Raw genomic sequence first — 13,298 nt, 5'->3', positions numbered from 1 at the left:
TGAGTCAGATTGACCCACTAAAACGTAAAAGTCTCTCAATTAAAGATTTTCTCCATTCACAAGACTTAATCTCGATAACGAGAAAAGAAAAAAGAAGAAGAAGAAGAAGGGGGCCACTAAAAAGGAAAATTAAATTGAAAAGGTGCAACGCGGCAGTACATATATCAAGTGTGGCCCACGAAGATCATTGGCATTGACACCCTAACTTGGTTGGGAATCATCATATCTTGAGTTTGATTAAAATTCGCTGGAAATGGAACAAAAGATTGGAGAGGAGGGTAACAAATATTGGATTTTCAACAATTCCAATACAAAATCCCCTTTCTTTGGGTTAATGGCCTAAAAATACATATACTTTCCTTAAATTTCCATATCTATCAAAATCCCCTCCCTTTAGGGAGCGAAGTGCGGGCATAATGCCTTGTTACTAATAAAAGTGCCTCACTATATTCTACCGAATTCATTGGTCTCATGCATTATGTACTAAGTTTTAAAAGTTGACTGTTGATAATCGATACATTAAATATGAAAGTGACCACAACCGTCTGCTTCAAAAAGTTAATTAATCTTAAGAAATTTAAGAAATAGAGGAAAATGAATGAGCGTCTAGCTTTTTGAACCTACGTGTGATACAATGTACTGCATTGTTAAAAATCTTACATGGAAAAACATCATTCGATCTCCTCGTAATGATCTGCCCCATTAATCTTCTCTTCTCTCGTTCTAGCTTTCACTTTAACACACTATATGATACAAGATTAATTCACTATTAAAGAAAAAATGCAGTATCCGTAGTCGACACTTTCACATGAGACAGACGAATCATTTATCAAATTAAGCCCCACAGCCCACTCAACAAGGCTCTATGTAAGCATGGCATTTGCAGGAATGCTCCATACCATGCACACCTTCAAGAAGCCCACAACTTAACCTTCAGTATTTAATGATATGTCTTCGTCGAATGGAGGCTCAAGACCTGCAACAGATACACCTTCCGATACGAAGACCCAGATCTGGCACAATAATGTTCGTAAGACCCTGGTCAATGAGTTCGAAAAGGATACTGTAGCAGATGTTTGTGTATTTCAAGTCCCCACGTCGTTAAGGCCCGTTAACCCGGAGGCTTACATCCCTCAGCTCGTCTCCATCGGACCCTACCACCATCTCCGGCCTGAGCTTCTTGAAATGGAGAGATTTAAGGTCTGTCAGAATAATATATATATATATAGATACTGGGCTCCCCTCTTTTCCATCTTGGCATTTTCCAAGCTTGGGATTGCTGTGAGATAAGAGTCCAAGAGCCACCAGTTGAATTAACGGAGAAATCTCCCCCTTCTTCTTTTTACTCAATATGGACATAGTAAAGAGGAAGAAGAGAAAGAAAAAGAAAAAGAAAAAAATAGAGGAGTGCAGGAAGTCCCGCTTGCCCCTCTTTCTTCAGTTTCATGCCTTAATTAACTATGGAAGAGCATCCGCACGCATTGCTGCAGAAAAATATTCAAATTCAGAAAAATGTTGTTACTAATTTTACGTAGATTAGATTACAAATTAAAAAATTAGGATGGTTAATTAACAAAAAAGGATTAACTGCATAAAAAATCATGAATTTTGCTTTGTTTTTTCAAATCCAGCATGAATTTTATTATTTTATATAGAAATACTGGAGCTTTTCTATTAATTTTGCTAACATCCCAATCGGTCAAGTGATGTGGCACTAGGAAAATTTAGAATAATAAAAATGTATAAAAATTCAAAAAAAAAAAGAGAAGAAAAGGTCAAAAAATATATTAAAAAATCAGAAAAAGTTAAAAAAATTCAGGGAAATATAAAAAATAGAAACTTCAAATACAATAAAGAAATTGAGGAAATATAAATAGAAAAATTAAAATATACTCTCATCCCTTGAGGTTTTGCCCAATGACACTCAATATATTTTTTTATGACCGAGGGTGTCCAGGTTTTGCCTGACTAATCCTCCGAGTTATGTGCCCCCTACGACACATGAAACGAATAAACAAGGCACTAAGCCATGGCAGGTGGCCTCAAGGGGATTCGAACCTGGGATAGTCAATACTAGGACCCTTCTTTACCACTAATCGAACCCCTTGAGATTAACGACACTCAACCTCATTCTTGATAAAAATTGGCACTTTACCCCATTAACCATGTTGACATTATAAGAAAATTCTTTTTTGGGTTCTCAACTCTTAAATGCTTTTCAATTTCACCGTAATTTTTGTTGCTTCATCTTATTCTTAATATTACACTATTTGTCCAATTTGGTTTATTGTTTATTTCAATTGATCTATTATGTGCAATATTTTTAGGAATGATATGTTTTTTGATTTTTTTAAAAAAGAATAACTCATCGACCATAACTACTGCTTTCCACGATATCTTAAATTGATACTTTCTATATCTTGATCTCAAGATAACCCTACAACCATGTAATATTTTTGCGAATAGAGAACTTTTGTAATATTAAATGTAAAGAGTTTGCTGCAAAATCAATAATAAAATTGTTCACTGAGATCCTCGATAACCTAGATAGGAGGCTATTTGACCAACGAACGCCCACACCCATTCGCACTCCCATTCCAAGTAATCATTACTAGCCAGTGTTTTCCAACAACTTTGCCTAGGTGGTGGCCCGCATCATCCCCTCTGCTACTCCTTGCGTCATTCTCTTGCCAAGAATAGGCTGGAGTGTCATTTTCTTATTAAAAATAGGATAGAGTGTCATTTAGCAATATCTCAAGAGAGAAAAATGTAATTTACCCAAATATAAATTAGTAAAACTTTTCAAAAATAAAGTTTGAACATAAAAGAAATTCGTAATAATTTTTAAAAATATGGATAAAATTAAAAATTAAAATAATTTAAAGAGATTTAAAGATAAAAGAGGAGAAGAGAAAAGACTACCTCAGTGAGGTTAGCCTAGTCGACCATTTTAAGCTTGTCGGACTTTAATGGGGCAAATTAGCTTGAATTGAGGTCAATTTTAGGAATGAGCTATATATCTTGGCTTCGACCCAGGACGCGTTAAGGGGTCGGTAAAGTGGAACATAAGTGGCATTGCAGAAAATGGGGAAAGCATGTTGATCTTAGGGGTCAACTGCCCTCCTAAGATTTTCGAAAATTAATTACATGTAGGTATAAAAATTTGAAGTTAAAAAGTTTGTCCTAAGAATTCACCCAAAAAAAGTTTGCTCTAAGAGTAACATTTTAGTTTTAATGTTTAATATACAAATTTATTTAAATTTTGAAAATCACATGAGGGCAAATATCTCCTAAAATCAGTATGATTCTCTCCATCTATCATGTTGCTTACTATCTACTTTTGTTATCCTTTATTCGCCTCAATGGTCGAATCTAAGATAATTTACTCTTTAAGATTTGGCCTTAACTAAGGTTGGTTTGGTCTCAATCAAGTCCAACAATCTCACAACAACTAGGTTAATATCGCCACTAAAACTTCATGTAGCTAACGAATCCGATGGACTTTATTGAGGACAATATGATCGGCACGTCTTTTCCGGCAGTTTGTTTTCTCTTCTAGCTATGACACATCTTTGGATTATTTAATTTTCGAATTTTATTTGTACTTTTGGAAATCATTATGAATTTTTTTATATTCGAAATTTATTTTTGAATTATTACTAATTTATATTTATATTTCAGAAAATTTTCATATTTTTGTTAAATTTTTCTGATTACTTCTTGATAATTTTTTAAGATTTAGATGCATTTTAGTACCACGTTACAAGCCCATTTGCCAGGTCAGTAAAAATTAATAGAAAAATTAACGGATAGTAGATCATATAACTCTAAAAAAGATAAAGTTAATTCTAGATTCGAAAAATAGATAAAATTCCTTATTTTTTATGATGTTTTATGTAATGGACATTTGATTGATGTCTTCTAATGTCTCGTTTCTTCCATCTACCCATAAATATGTGACTAGACAGAGGCAGCAAAACGAGTCCACAAAGGTTTCATGAATGGCCCCAAGTTTGACGTTCTCACTGGAAAGCTCGAAAGGCTTGACCCTTACATTAGAGCTTCGTATCACAAGTTCTTGGAGTTGAATCAAGATGTCCTAGCTTGGACAATGGCCGTGGATGGTCTCTTCTTGTTTGATTTCCTTTGTCGGAATGGGATCGACAAGGATTTCCTTAAGTCTTCAGAGCATTTGAAATTCTTGGCTGATTCCAGGGGAAGGAAGCTGGCAGATGATGCAATTATGAGGGACGCGATGATGCTCGAGAGCCAGATCCCAATCTTTGTATTAGAGAAGCTCTTGACCCATGAGTGCCCTGGGAATTGGAAAATCATCAAGGAAATCTTCCCGCAGATTTTGGTGGGTTTCTGCGAGCGTCTCTCGCCTATCCAATTCCCATGCTCGGCATTCTCTGCGGAAAAGGCTCTCAAGAGCGCGCATTTGTTAGATCTTTTGTATAACATCATTATGCAGAAGGAAGGGGAATGCAGAGTCGAAATTCCTGATGACATATTCATCAAGGAGAATGAAGAAGTAGAAATTCCTGATGACAGGGACCTTTATGACAGGGATGTTTATGAAGAAATCCAAATTCACTCTGCAACTACCCGGATGGGTATGAGGACCGATAAGGTCCTAAAAATTGCGGGAAACAATCCCCTCGCTGAGCTCATAATAGGCTTGATGGAGCTCCCAATCTCTGCTATGAAATCAAGTTTATCAGCTGCCTGGGCCGAAGCTCCAGTCACCTGCCAGAACCTAATCCCAACGGCAACTTCCCTCTCCAGAGCTGGCATTAAGTTCTACAAAACCGGTGACATGAAGTCCATCCAGTTTGACAAGGAGACTGCCACGTTCTTTCTTCCCATGATCGAACTTGGAGTCAACTCTGAGGTCATAATTCGAAACCTTATAGCTTATGAGGCGATGACAAACATGTCAAGCTTGATGTTTGCCCGATACATCGAGCTTATGGACGGGATCATAGACACTGAGTATGATGTCAAGTTGCTTGTCAAGAACGGGATCATAGTGAGCAATCTCAAGGATGGAGAAGTTGCAAAGTTGTTCAATGAGATGAGCAAGTCGATCGAGTTGCCTAGAGATTTAGAGATGGATGAGACTATTAAAAGGGTCAAGGACTTCTATAATGAATCTGCGAGAAACAGATCAGTCGCTCATTGAATAAGTATCTGTCTTGCAGTCATTGTCTTGCTGCTGATGGCCCTCCAGACTGTTTGTTCGGCCTATAGCTGCCCTCGCCTCTTCATGTCATCAGGCAGCTCATAGATCACTTGTTAAAAATTATTGATCATACATTATTACAACTTTCCTTTTCTTATCAAAGACTGAAAACTCTCGTATGTAGGTTATTTCTATTTTTTTTTTCCTTTGGTAAACCACGGGTATCATCAGCCTATCGTTTGAGGCTAATTAATCCCGTGCAGGTGTCAGTTTGGTCCTAGCTGTCTAATTTAGTCTTTTGTAATGGTTTGTGTAACACGTAATTCAAGAGTGTCTCTGTTTGAAGACTTGTACTGCTAATATGAAATTGAGGGCTTAAGTATGGCTTAAAGTATAATGGATGGAAAAGGACACTCGTATGGATAATTGTAGGCTATGACTTTCGAACATGGGAAAATCCTATGATACAATTAATTCTTCAAAATCCAATTGTAAACTAACGTATGGGCATGATGCTAGCTAATCCTCTAGCCGGAAAAAGGTTTTAGTATCATGGTGGAGAAACAACAATCAGCCTACAAAGAAATTAGATAGTCTCCTCGTACGAGCTCCATTGACATCCTCGGTAAACAAGAAAAAAATTAGATAATCAATATATAGAACATATTTCATCAGAGGTTCCTGCAACGGAAGCTTTTGTACAGAATTCTTGAGGCATTTACATCTGTATGTCCTACATACCCTATGCCCAAATGACAAATTTGCTTGTTTGATCAACTAACAACTATTAAATAGATTTATCAACAGAAATAGACACCGATAATCTTAGGAATCCCGAAATCAGGACATAAACTATTCAAGCAATCACCAGGGTATAAGTTGCTGCAGAGACTAATCAAGCAAGAAAACATCCCCACCAAATCCAGCATTAACTCCTTCGTGCCCATCGAACTCTTTAAGACCCAATAGTTTCTCGATCGGAAGCTCATACTCGAATTTGGGTGACAAATCTTCTTCCCCAAGTAAATCCTTTTCTGATCCTGATGATTTCTTCGACGGAACAATACTTTCTTTTGGTGCTGTGGGCACGACTTTTGTGCAGTTTTTCAAATTACAACTCAATCTTGACGGTGTAGTAGTTTTTGCCTTGCAGGGAGTACTCTTACCGGCATTTGGACTTGATTATGATCTTTTACATGATTTTGGTCCCGCCAAATCGAACTGAAGCTGCTTCCTCGTGTCCTCTCCCTGATCCAGTTTTCGAGATATGGGCGTCTTTGGAGTTGCTCTGACTTTCATATCCTTCCGCAGTGACATTGAAAGATATCTCATGGTTTCCTCCGCATTCGAATCAAATTTTCCATCGAACGGCCAGAAAATTGGTTCACTCTCATCACTTTTTAAATTTGCTGTAGCTGAGACATTCTCTGGTGAAAAATCAAGCTGCTCTGCCATCAACTCAAGGACATGAGAAGAGCTAGAACTGGATCTCGGGAGAGACGTGCCACAAATACTGTCTGGTTGGAAATTCTCCGGTTGATCGGATTCCACATCCAGATTCCCCAAAGGGAGCATGAAACTTGGTCCATCATGATCCCGAGTCTGATCATCAAAGTTTAGGCTGAATTGAGTTGAAGAGTTATCGCTTGCTAGTGTCCTTGGAAGGAGTAAGAGAAGAGACCGAGGCGTCATTGCTGAAAGGTGTTACGAGACAATTCTCTGCATCTTCATCCTTCGTGTCTCCCTCCAGAGACATCTAAATCCAAGATGGCACTCTTAACTGGTTTACCCCAATTGGACAAACATAATATCATTATAAAAAATTTAACGTAAGTTAATTGCGTTATTGTATTTATCATTTTTCATAAACCAAGATATTAAATAAACATAATATCAATTTAAAAGATATAAATAAATTAATTACTTAATACCATCCAAGAGGGGTAGATCGGCATATAGAGGGGCTACCCTCCGACCACCGACCCCAACAGGCAAGGTCTTTGTCGACCTCATGGGAGGTGGGGGCGGTGCCACCGTTCCTCCCTTCATCTTTTTTTTTTTTTTTCACTAATAATGTTCATTGTTTTTCTTTTTTTTTTTATTTTAAGAAAATCATTGGGGCCGATTTATAAATTAAGAAGTTATGGATTTTTTGAAAATAGTTCAATGTTGTTCCCTTTTCTAAGGCGTTGCTCAGTTGTTGGTTTTCAGGGATATAATTTTGTTCCGTGTACCACGCCAACTTCCACATATTCCTTCCGCGGGGCTCCATTTACAAATTGATGGCCAGATCATTTTGTATAATGGAATAAAAAATGTTGGGTCGATCTAATGACAGAAATTTAGGGACTAAAGTGATTAAAAGCAAAGTCAAGGACCAAATTCACTATTTACCTGAAGTTTTGGACTTTTAACAATTTTGTTTTGAACAGGGTTTGTACTGTAGCCAGTTAAAAGGTCCCACACCCCGTTGCGAGGTCCATTTTGTGTTTTTATTGTTTTTAAATAAAATATCAATGATTATACAATGAATGAAATTGATAAATTTAAATGATACATCGTTGTTTAAGACATTATATATGTTAGTTCTCTTAAATCACGAAAAGGTATGACGATAAATTATTAAATTGTGCATCTTATGCGCCATTGTTTAACTTGATGAATATTAGGTAAAATTTTCCATCTATTTGTTTTCAACCTATAACAACATAAGATGCTTATGCTCTATCACTTGACTTAGAAAAGTATATATAATGCTAGAATAAGTATATGAAAATTGAAAGAAAAGATAAATAAATCTGATGATTGGAGATGAGTCTAGCTTGGACCCACAAATTGTCCAGCTGTGGACAGATAAGTCGAAATATTTGCACATCAGCTTTCCATTAAACATTTGACATAAAATTAATGTGATTTGGTGAAAAATGACAATATGTGCTAACTGGTGAAATTTTTTAAAATATTATATTGTACGGTGAAATTTACCCTTATTATTATTATTATTATTATTATTGTGTAACAATCATGACGAACATTTGTTAGAGAAAAGGTGCATGTAGAAAGTTGTCTTTGGAGTAAAATACATCATCAATAAGAAAATGTAAATGCAGTTATATTACTAAGGATTAAATTTGAAGAGACACCTTAACATATATATGTGTATATCTTTTAAAGTTTTAAGGGTACTTTAGAAAAACAAATATGGAGAAACACTTGGAGGAGTTTGATACTCTTATATGTAGTGTGTGTATATATAGATATAATATAGATATTGATATAATCCTTAAAAATGAAAAATAGCAATTAAAATATTTAAAATAACAAGATGAAGAGTAAGAATTAAGATTTATCTAGATATATTGAAAAGATAAAGTTCTAACAAAAATTAATTATAAGAAGGAAATAATAGTATGTATATATATATAATATAACAAAATATAATATAATATAATAGTAATAGATATATATTATGTGGAATCCAAATAACAATGTTTTACCCTCAAATAATTTACTTGTATATAATTTAATCTGAACTCAAAATATATATAGAAATTCTAATATGACTCTGCGTCACCGTGACATGATTAGTACTTTTAGAATTACAGGCTTTAGTTTCATGCTAAAAATAGAGATGTTTTTATTACAAAACGAAGTAATTTATTTTATTTGTCCTAATATAAATATCTTAAAATGTATCTTATATATATTATATAAACATCCTTTTTTATTTTTATTTTTTTTTTGTCGAGGGTATTTGGATTCGTACGACTAATTCTCTCAGTCTGTAAACTCTTGCAGTATAGAGAAGGGTAAACCATGGGCAAAATGGCCTCGCAAGTGGCCTTAAGGGATTTCAACTCTGAAATAGAGTGGTTATTTACACTCCTTCTCCTTATCAGCAAACTGAATCCCTTGAGCTTTATTATATAAACATCTTAAAGTGAGCTTACTGTGGAGCCAAGACATGAAAGTACTTATTTGTCTTTGCACGAAGGAAAGCATCAATGTTAACCGAAACATTAATTATTCGTTAAAAAACTAAAATATTCATTAAGCTCGAGAAGAAATATGCTGACCCGTCATAAGAAAAGTGAAAGTTTTGGTATTGCGTTATGCTGCCATTGTCCAAATATTGATGGACGAACTAATAACGTCAATGCTAGGCCTAATACATTTATTGAGAAAATTAATTTTCTAGCAATCTTCTATGTATTTAATCAATTCTCTACAGCAGCAGTAATGGTTGAAGGATCAATTGATTGCAATTTTTTTTCAAAAAAAAAAAAGAAAAAGAAAAAGAATCTTAATGAACCAGCAATTATTAATTGACTGCTTTTTGAGAAGTATCGATGAATCGTGACCAAGATAGAGAACTCGAAGGGTTATCCGATTAATTCCGATATGCAACTATGAATCAGCATCGACGGCCCCCACAGAAACAACAATTCTATTTAAACTCGGCATTTCTCTTCGACCGAAATTATTAAATCATCAGACATCAACACTCGCGAGATCTCAACATATTTGCATAGATGGTGGGCACTAGTCCGTGACACAGCACTAGCCCAATCAAAGCACCGTAAAAAAAGCTAAACAAATAACGACTTCCGTGCTTTCTCAGCTCATTGCATCATATAACTAGCTTTAAAAGGGATTAGGACAAGTGCAGCAATGTACCAGTCGAGAAGATGAACAATACTGAAAGCATGAATAAATATTGGCACTAAACTACCATTGATTCGACACTCATTTTCAATTAAAAATGATCTTTTACTTTCCAACGCGATAGTCATCTCATCATCATCAATCCATAATTCACGAGTAACTCAAAACCAGAGCACTAATCATCAATGAAAGCAAAAATCTTCAAGCACTTTGCTGCATCGTTTTTCCAAACTCGACATGATCATAATCAAGAGAGCGGGGAACCCGAGAAATAAAATGAGGACAGGGAAATAGGATATTGCCGAGATTTCCATCTTAGGGCTGCCAACACACCCTTGACTGGCCTAATAGGATATTGCCGAGATTTTTGGGTCGGATCAGCTTCAGGCTTCCATCGCGGGCCAGCTTCCATCCAATAATCATGGGCTGCTCGTTTAGATCCAATTATGTCCACAAAGCCCATCTTGCCCCGTCACGTGTCTCTTGAACTCCCTAATTTATGCAAGGTGTGAAAATTCGGGCGTAAACACTTAAGAAGACAAGCATGTGCGCCAAAATGTTGCCATCGCGACTCATCAAAATTAAGAAGACAAGCTTGGCGCAGGATTATAAGGATAATGTATTGAAAGACCAAGAAGCAGTTTTAAATATATTTAAACATACAATAAGGACAGAAAGGAGGTAGGTTGAACTATTATTATTATTATTATTATTATTATTATTAAAGACAAAAAGGAGGTAGGTTGAACTATTATTATTATTATTATTATTATTATTATTTATTTTTTACGTTAAAAATGAGAGGGGAAGTTGGAATTGAGAGAAGAAAAGTGAGAGTAACCCTCCGTTTGGATCGAGAGAACCAGAGAGAAAAATGAAAGAAAGGGAAACTTGTATGGATGTTTTTGAAAATTTTATACAGTTTTCCATCTCCTCCTCTTCTTTTTCCATGTATCCAAACAATGTCCGAGTCGGTAGTTGTATAATAAAATTATTAATTTGTCCTAAATTATTAGATATCTCATCAAGAAGAAAAATATTCAAATTCAGCAAAATGTTGTTACTAATTTTACGTAGATCATATTAAAAATATGGTGGTTAATTCCAAAAAATGTATAAATTGAGTAAAAAATCATGAATTTTGCTTGGTTTTTTTAAATCTAGCATGAATTTTGTTATTTTATATAGAAATACTAGAACTTTTCTATTAATTTTGCTGACGTGCCAAACAGTTGAGTGATGTGGCAATAGAAAATTTTAGAATAATATAAAATGCATAAAAATTCAAAAAAAGAAGAAGAAAAGGTCAAAAAAATTTAAGAACAAATCAGAAAGGCAAATAAAAATTACATGAATTCAAAAAATATATAAAAATTCAGAAAAAAGTTAAAAATTTCAGGAAAATATAACAAAATAGAAACTTCAAATACAATAAAGAAGAGAAAAATATAAATAAAAAGGGTAAAATATACTCTCCTCCGGTGAGGTTTACCCCATGACACTCAATATATATTTTTATGATTGAGAGTGTTCAGGTTTCGCCCAATTAATCCTCCGAGCTCCGTGCGCCCCTTGCGACATATGAAACGGATAAATAAGGCATTAAGCCATGGCAGGTGGCCTTAAGGGGATTCAAACCTGAAATCGGATGAATACTAGAACCTTTCTTTACCACTAATCCAACCTCTTGAGGTTAACGACTCTCAACCTCATTCTTGATAAAAATTGACACTTTACCCCATTAACCATGTTGACATTATAAGAAAATTCTTTTTTGGGTTCTCAACTTTTAAATGCCTTTCACTTTCATCCTAATTTGTGTTGCTTGATCTTATTCTTGATATTACAATATTTGTCCAATTTGGTTTATTCACTTTGACACACTATATGATATAAGATTAATTCACTATAAAAAAAATGCAGTATATGTAGTCGACACTTTTACATGAGACAGACAAATTGAATTATTTATCAAATTAAACACACAGCCCACTCAACAAGGCTCTATATAAGCATGGCATTTGCAGGAATGCTTCATACCATGCAACCCATCAACAAGCCCACAACTTAACCTCAGTATTTAACGATATGTCTTCATTGAATGGGGGCTCAAGACCGGCAACAAATACACCTTCCGACACGAAGACCCAGATCTGGCACGATAATGTTCGGAAGATCCTGGTCGATGAGTTCGAAAACGATATCGTAGCAGATGTTTGTGCATTTCAAGTCCCCAAGTCTTTAAGCTCCATTAACCCGGAGGCTTACATCCCTCAGCTCGTCTCCATCGGACCCTACCACCATCTCCGGCCGGAGCTTCTTGAAATGGAGAGAGTTAAGGTTTGTCAGAATAATATATCTCATGCTTCTACATTTTTTTTTAATAATTTATGTACTGGGCTCCCCTCTTTTCCTTCTTGGCATTTTCCAAGCCTGGGATTGCGGTGAGATAAGAGTCCAAGAGCCTAAAGCTCGACGGACAATTGGAAAAGACGAGTGACCAAGACGCTGATGCCATAAATTACTTGAGCTAGAAGCAGAAAGAAGAGCTTGAGGATGACTGGTGGGCCTGTCTCTTGAGTGGAAACAATATAGTCCATCCTTAACTGGGCCTTGCAAAAGTTCCTGGTGCGTTCGTTGATCCTTAACAATGAAGAAGTCAGGATGAAATTCAAAAAAGCAGGTATTATCTCGAGCAAACTTAGAAATAGAAATGAGGTTTTTGGAAATATTAGGGGCATATAAAATATGGTTTAAGTGCAGAGGGCGAGAGGATTGTTTGATAGTAGAGGAGCCAGAGGCAAGTACGGGAAGAGATTTACCATCGCCAACATAGATGTGATCCGAAGATGGTGTCTCATCATGAATATTTAGGTTGGCAAGGTCAGAGGTGACATGATGTGTAGCACCTGAGTCCATATACCAGTCGAGATCATGAATTCCCTGAGAGAAAACTTCAGCCAGATTAGCCTGAACATCAGAAAAATAACTGAATTGACAAAATGGGGCAATATGGCCGGGTCTATTGCAGTTCTGACACAGAACTGATGAGGAGGCTGGGCTGTACGGTGAAGTTAAATTGGATTGGACTCGAAATGGGCCGGGCCGAGAGGACCCAAACGGTTGAAAAGCCGCGGGCTGAGAGAAAGGGCCGGATCGAGAGTGTCGCGGATCTCGGATCGGGTGGGTCAAGTGAAATTGCTGACCCGATCCGCCAGGTCTTCCTTGTCCTGTCGCGAAATTAGGGTTTCTAATTCCTTGCAACTGTCTTCCAGAGTTCTGAAAATCAGAACCCCCTCGAGAGTTTGATTGTCCACTCCAGTGACCCCTTGAGAAGGATCCGCTGCGGCCGCCGAAGTGTCCGGCGCTGTAGCCGCCGTATCTACTGCCGCCTCCGTTCCCATTTCCTCTGCCGGTGCCTTTACCCCTGTTCTTTCCGCGACTCCGA

General features: G+C 36.3%; 1 protein-coding gene across 1 annotated transcript; it reads left to right on the top strand.

Moving 5' to 3' along the window:
* Window positions 1–612: 612 nt before the first annotated feature.
* Window positions 613–5,185, top strand: LOC116193817 (putative UPF0481 protein At3g02645). The gene is made up of 2 exons (XM_031522567.1): window positions 613–1,200; window positions 3,965–5,185. Exons 1-2 carry the CDS (start codon window positions 949–951, stop codon window positions 5,183–5,185), a joined length of 1,473 nt encoding a protein of 490 aa, XP_031378427.1. The 5' UTR covers window positions 613–948.
* Window positions 5,186–13,298: the final 8,113 nt, after the last annotated feature.

This window comes from Punica granatum, chromosome 2 (genome assembly GCF_007655135.1).
Source record: "Punica granatum isolate Tunisia-2019 chromosome 2, ASM765513v2, whole genome shotgun sequence".
NCBI classification, from domain to species: Eukaryota; Viridiplantae; Streptophyta; class Magnoliopsida; order Myrtales; family Lythraceae; genus Punica; species Punica granatum.
This window is presented reverse-complemented; position numbering and strand designations above follow the sequence as displayed.

Excerpts from the sequence above, each read along its gene's own strand:
- LOC116193817 (XM_031522567.1), top strand. The coding sequence starts at position 949 with ATGTCTTCGTCGAATGGAGGCTCAAGACCTGCAACAGATACACCTTCC. Across the intron at positions 1,201-3,964 it reads TTGAAATGGAGAGATTTAAG|ACAGAGGCAGCAAAACGAGT; the intron begins GTCTGTCAGAAT and ends ATATGTGACTAG.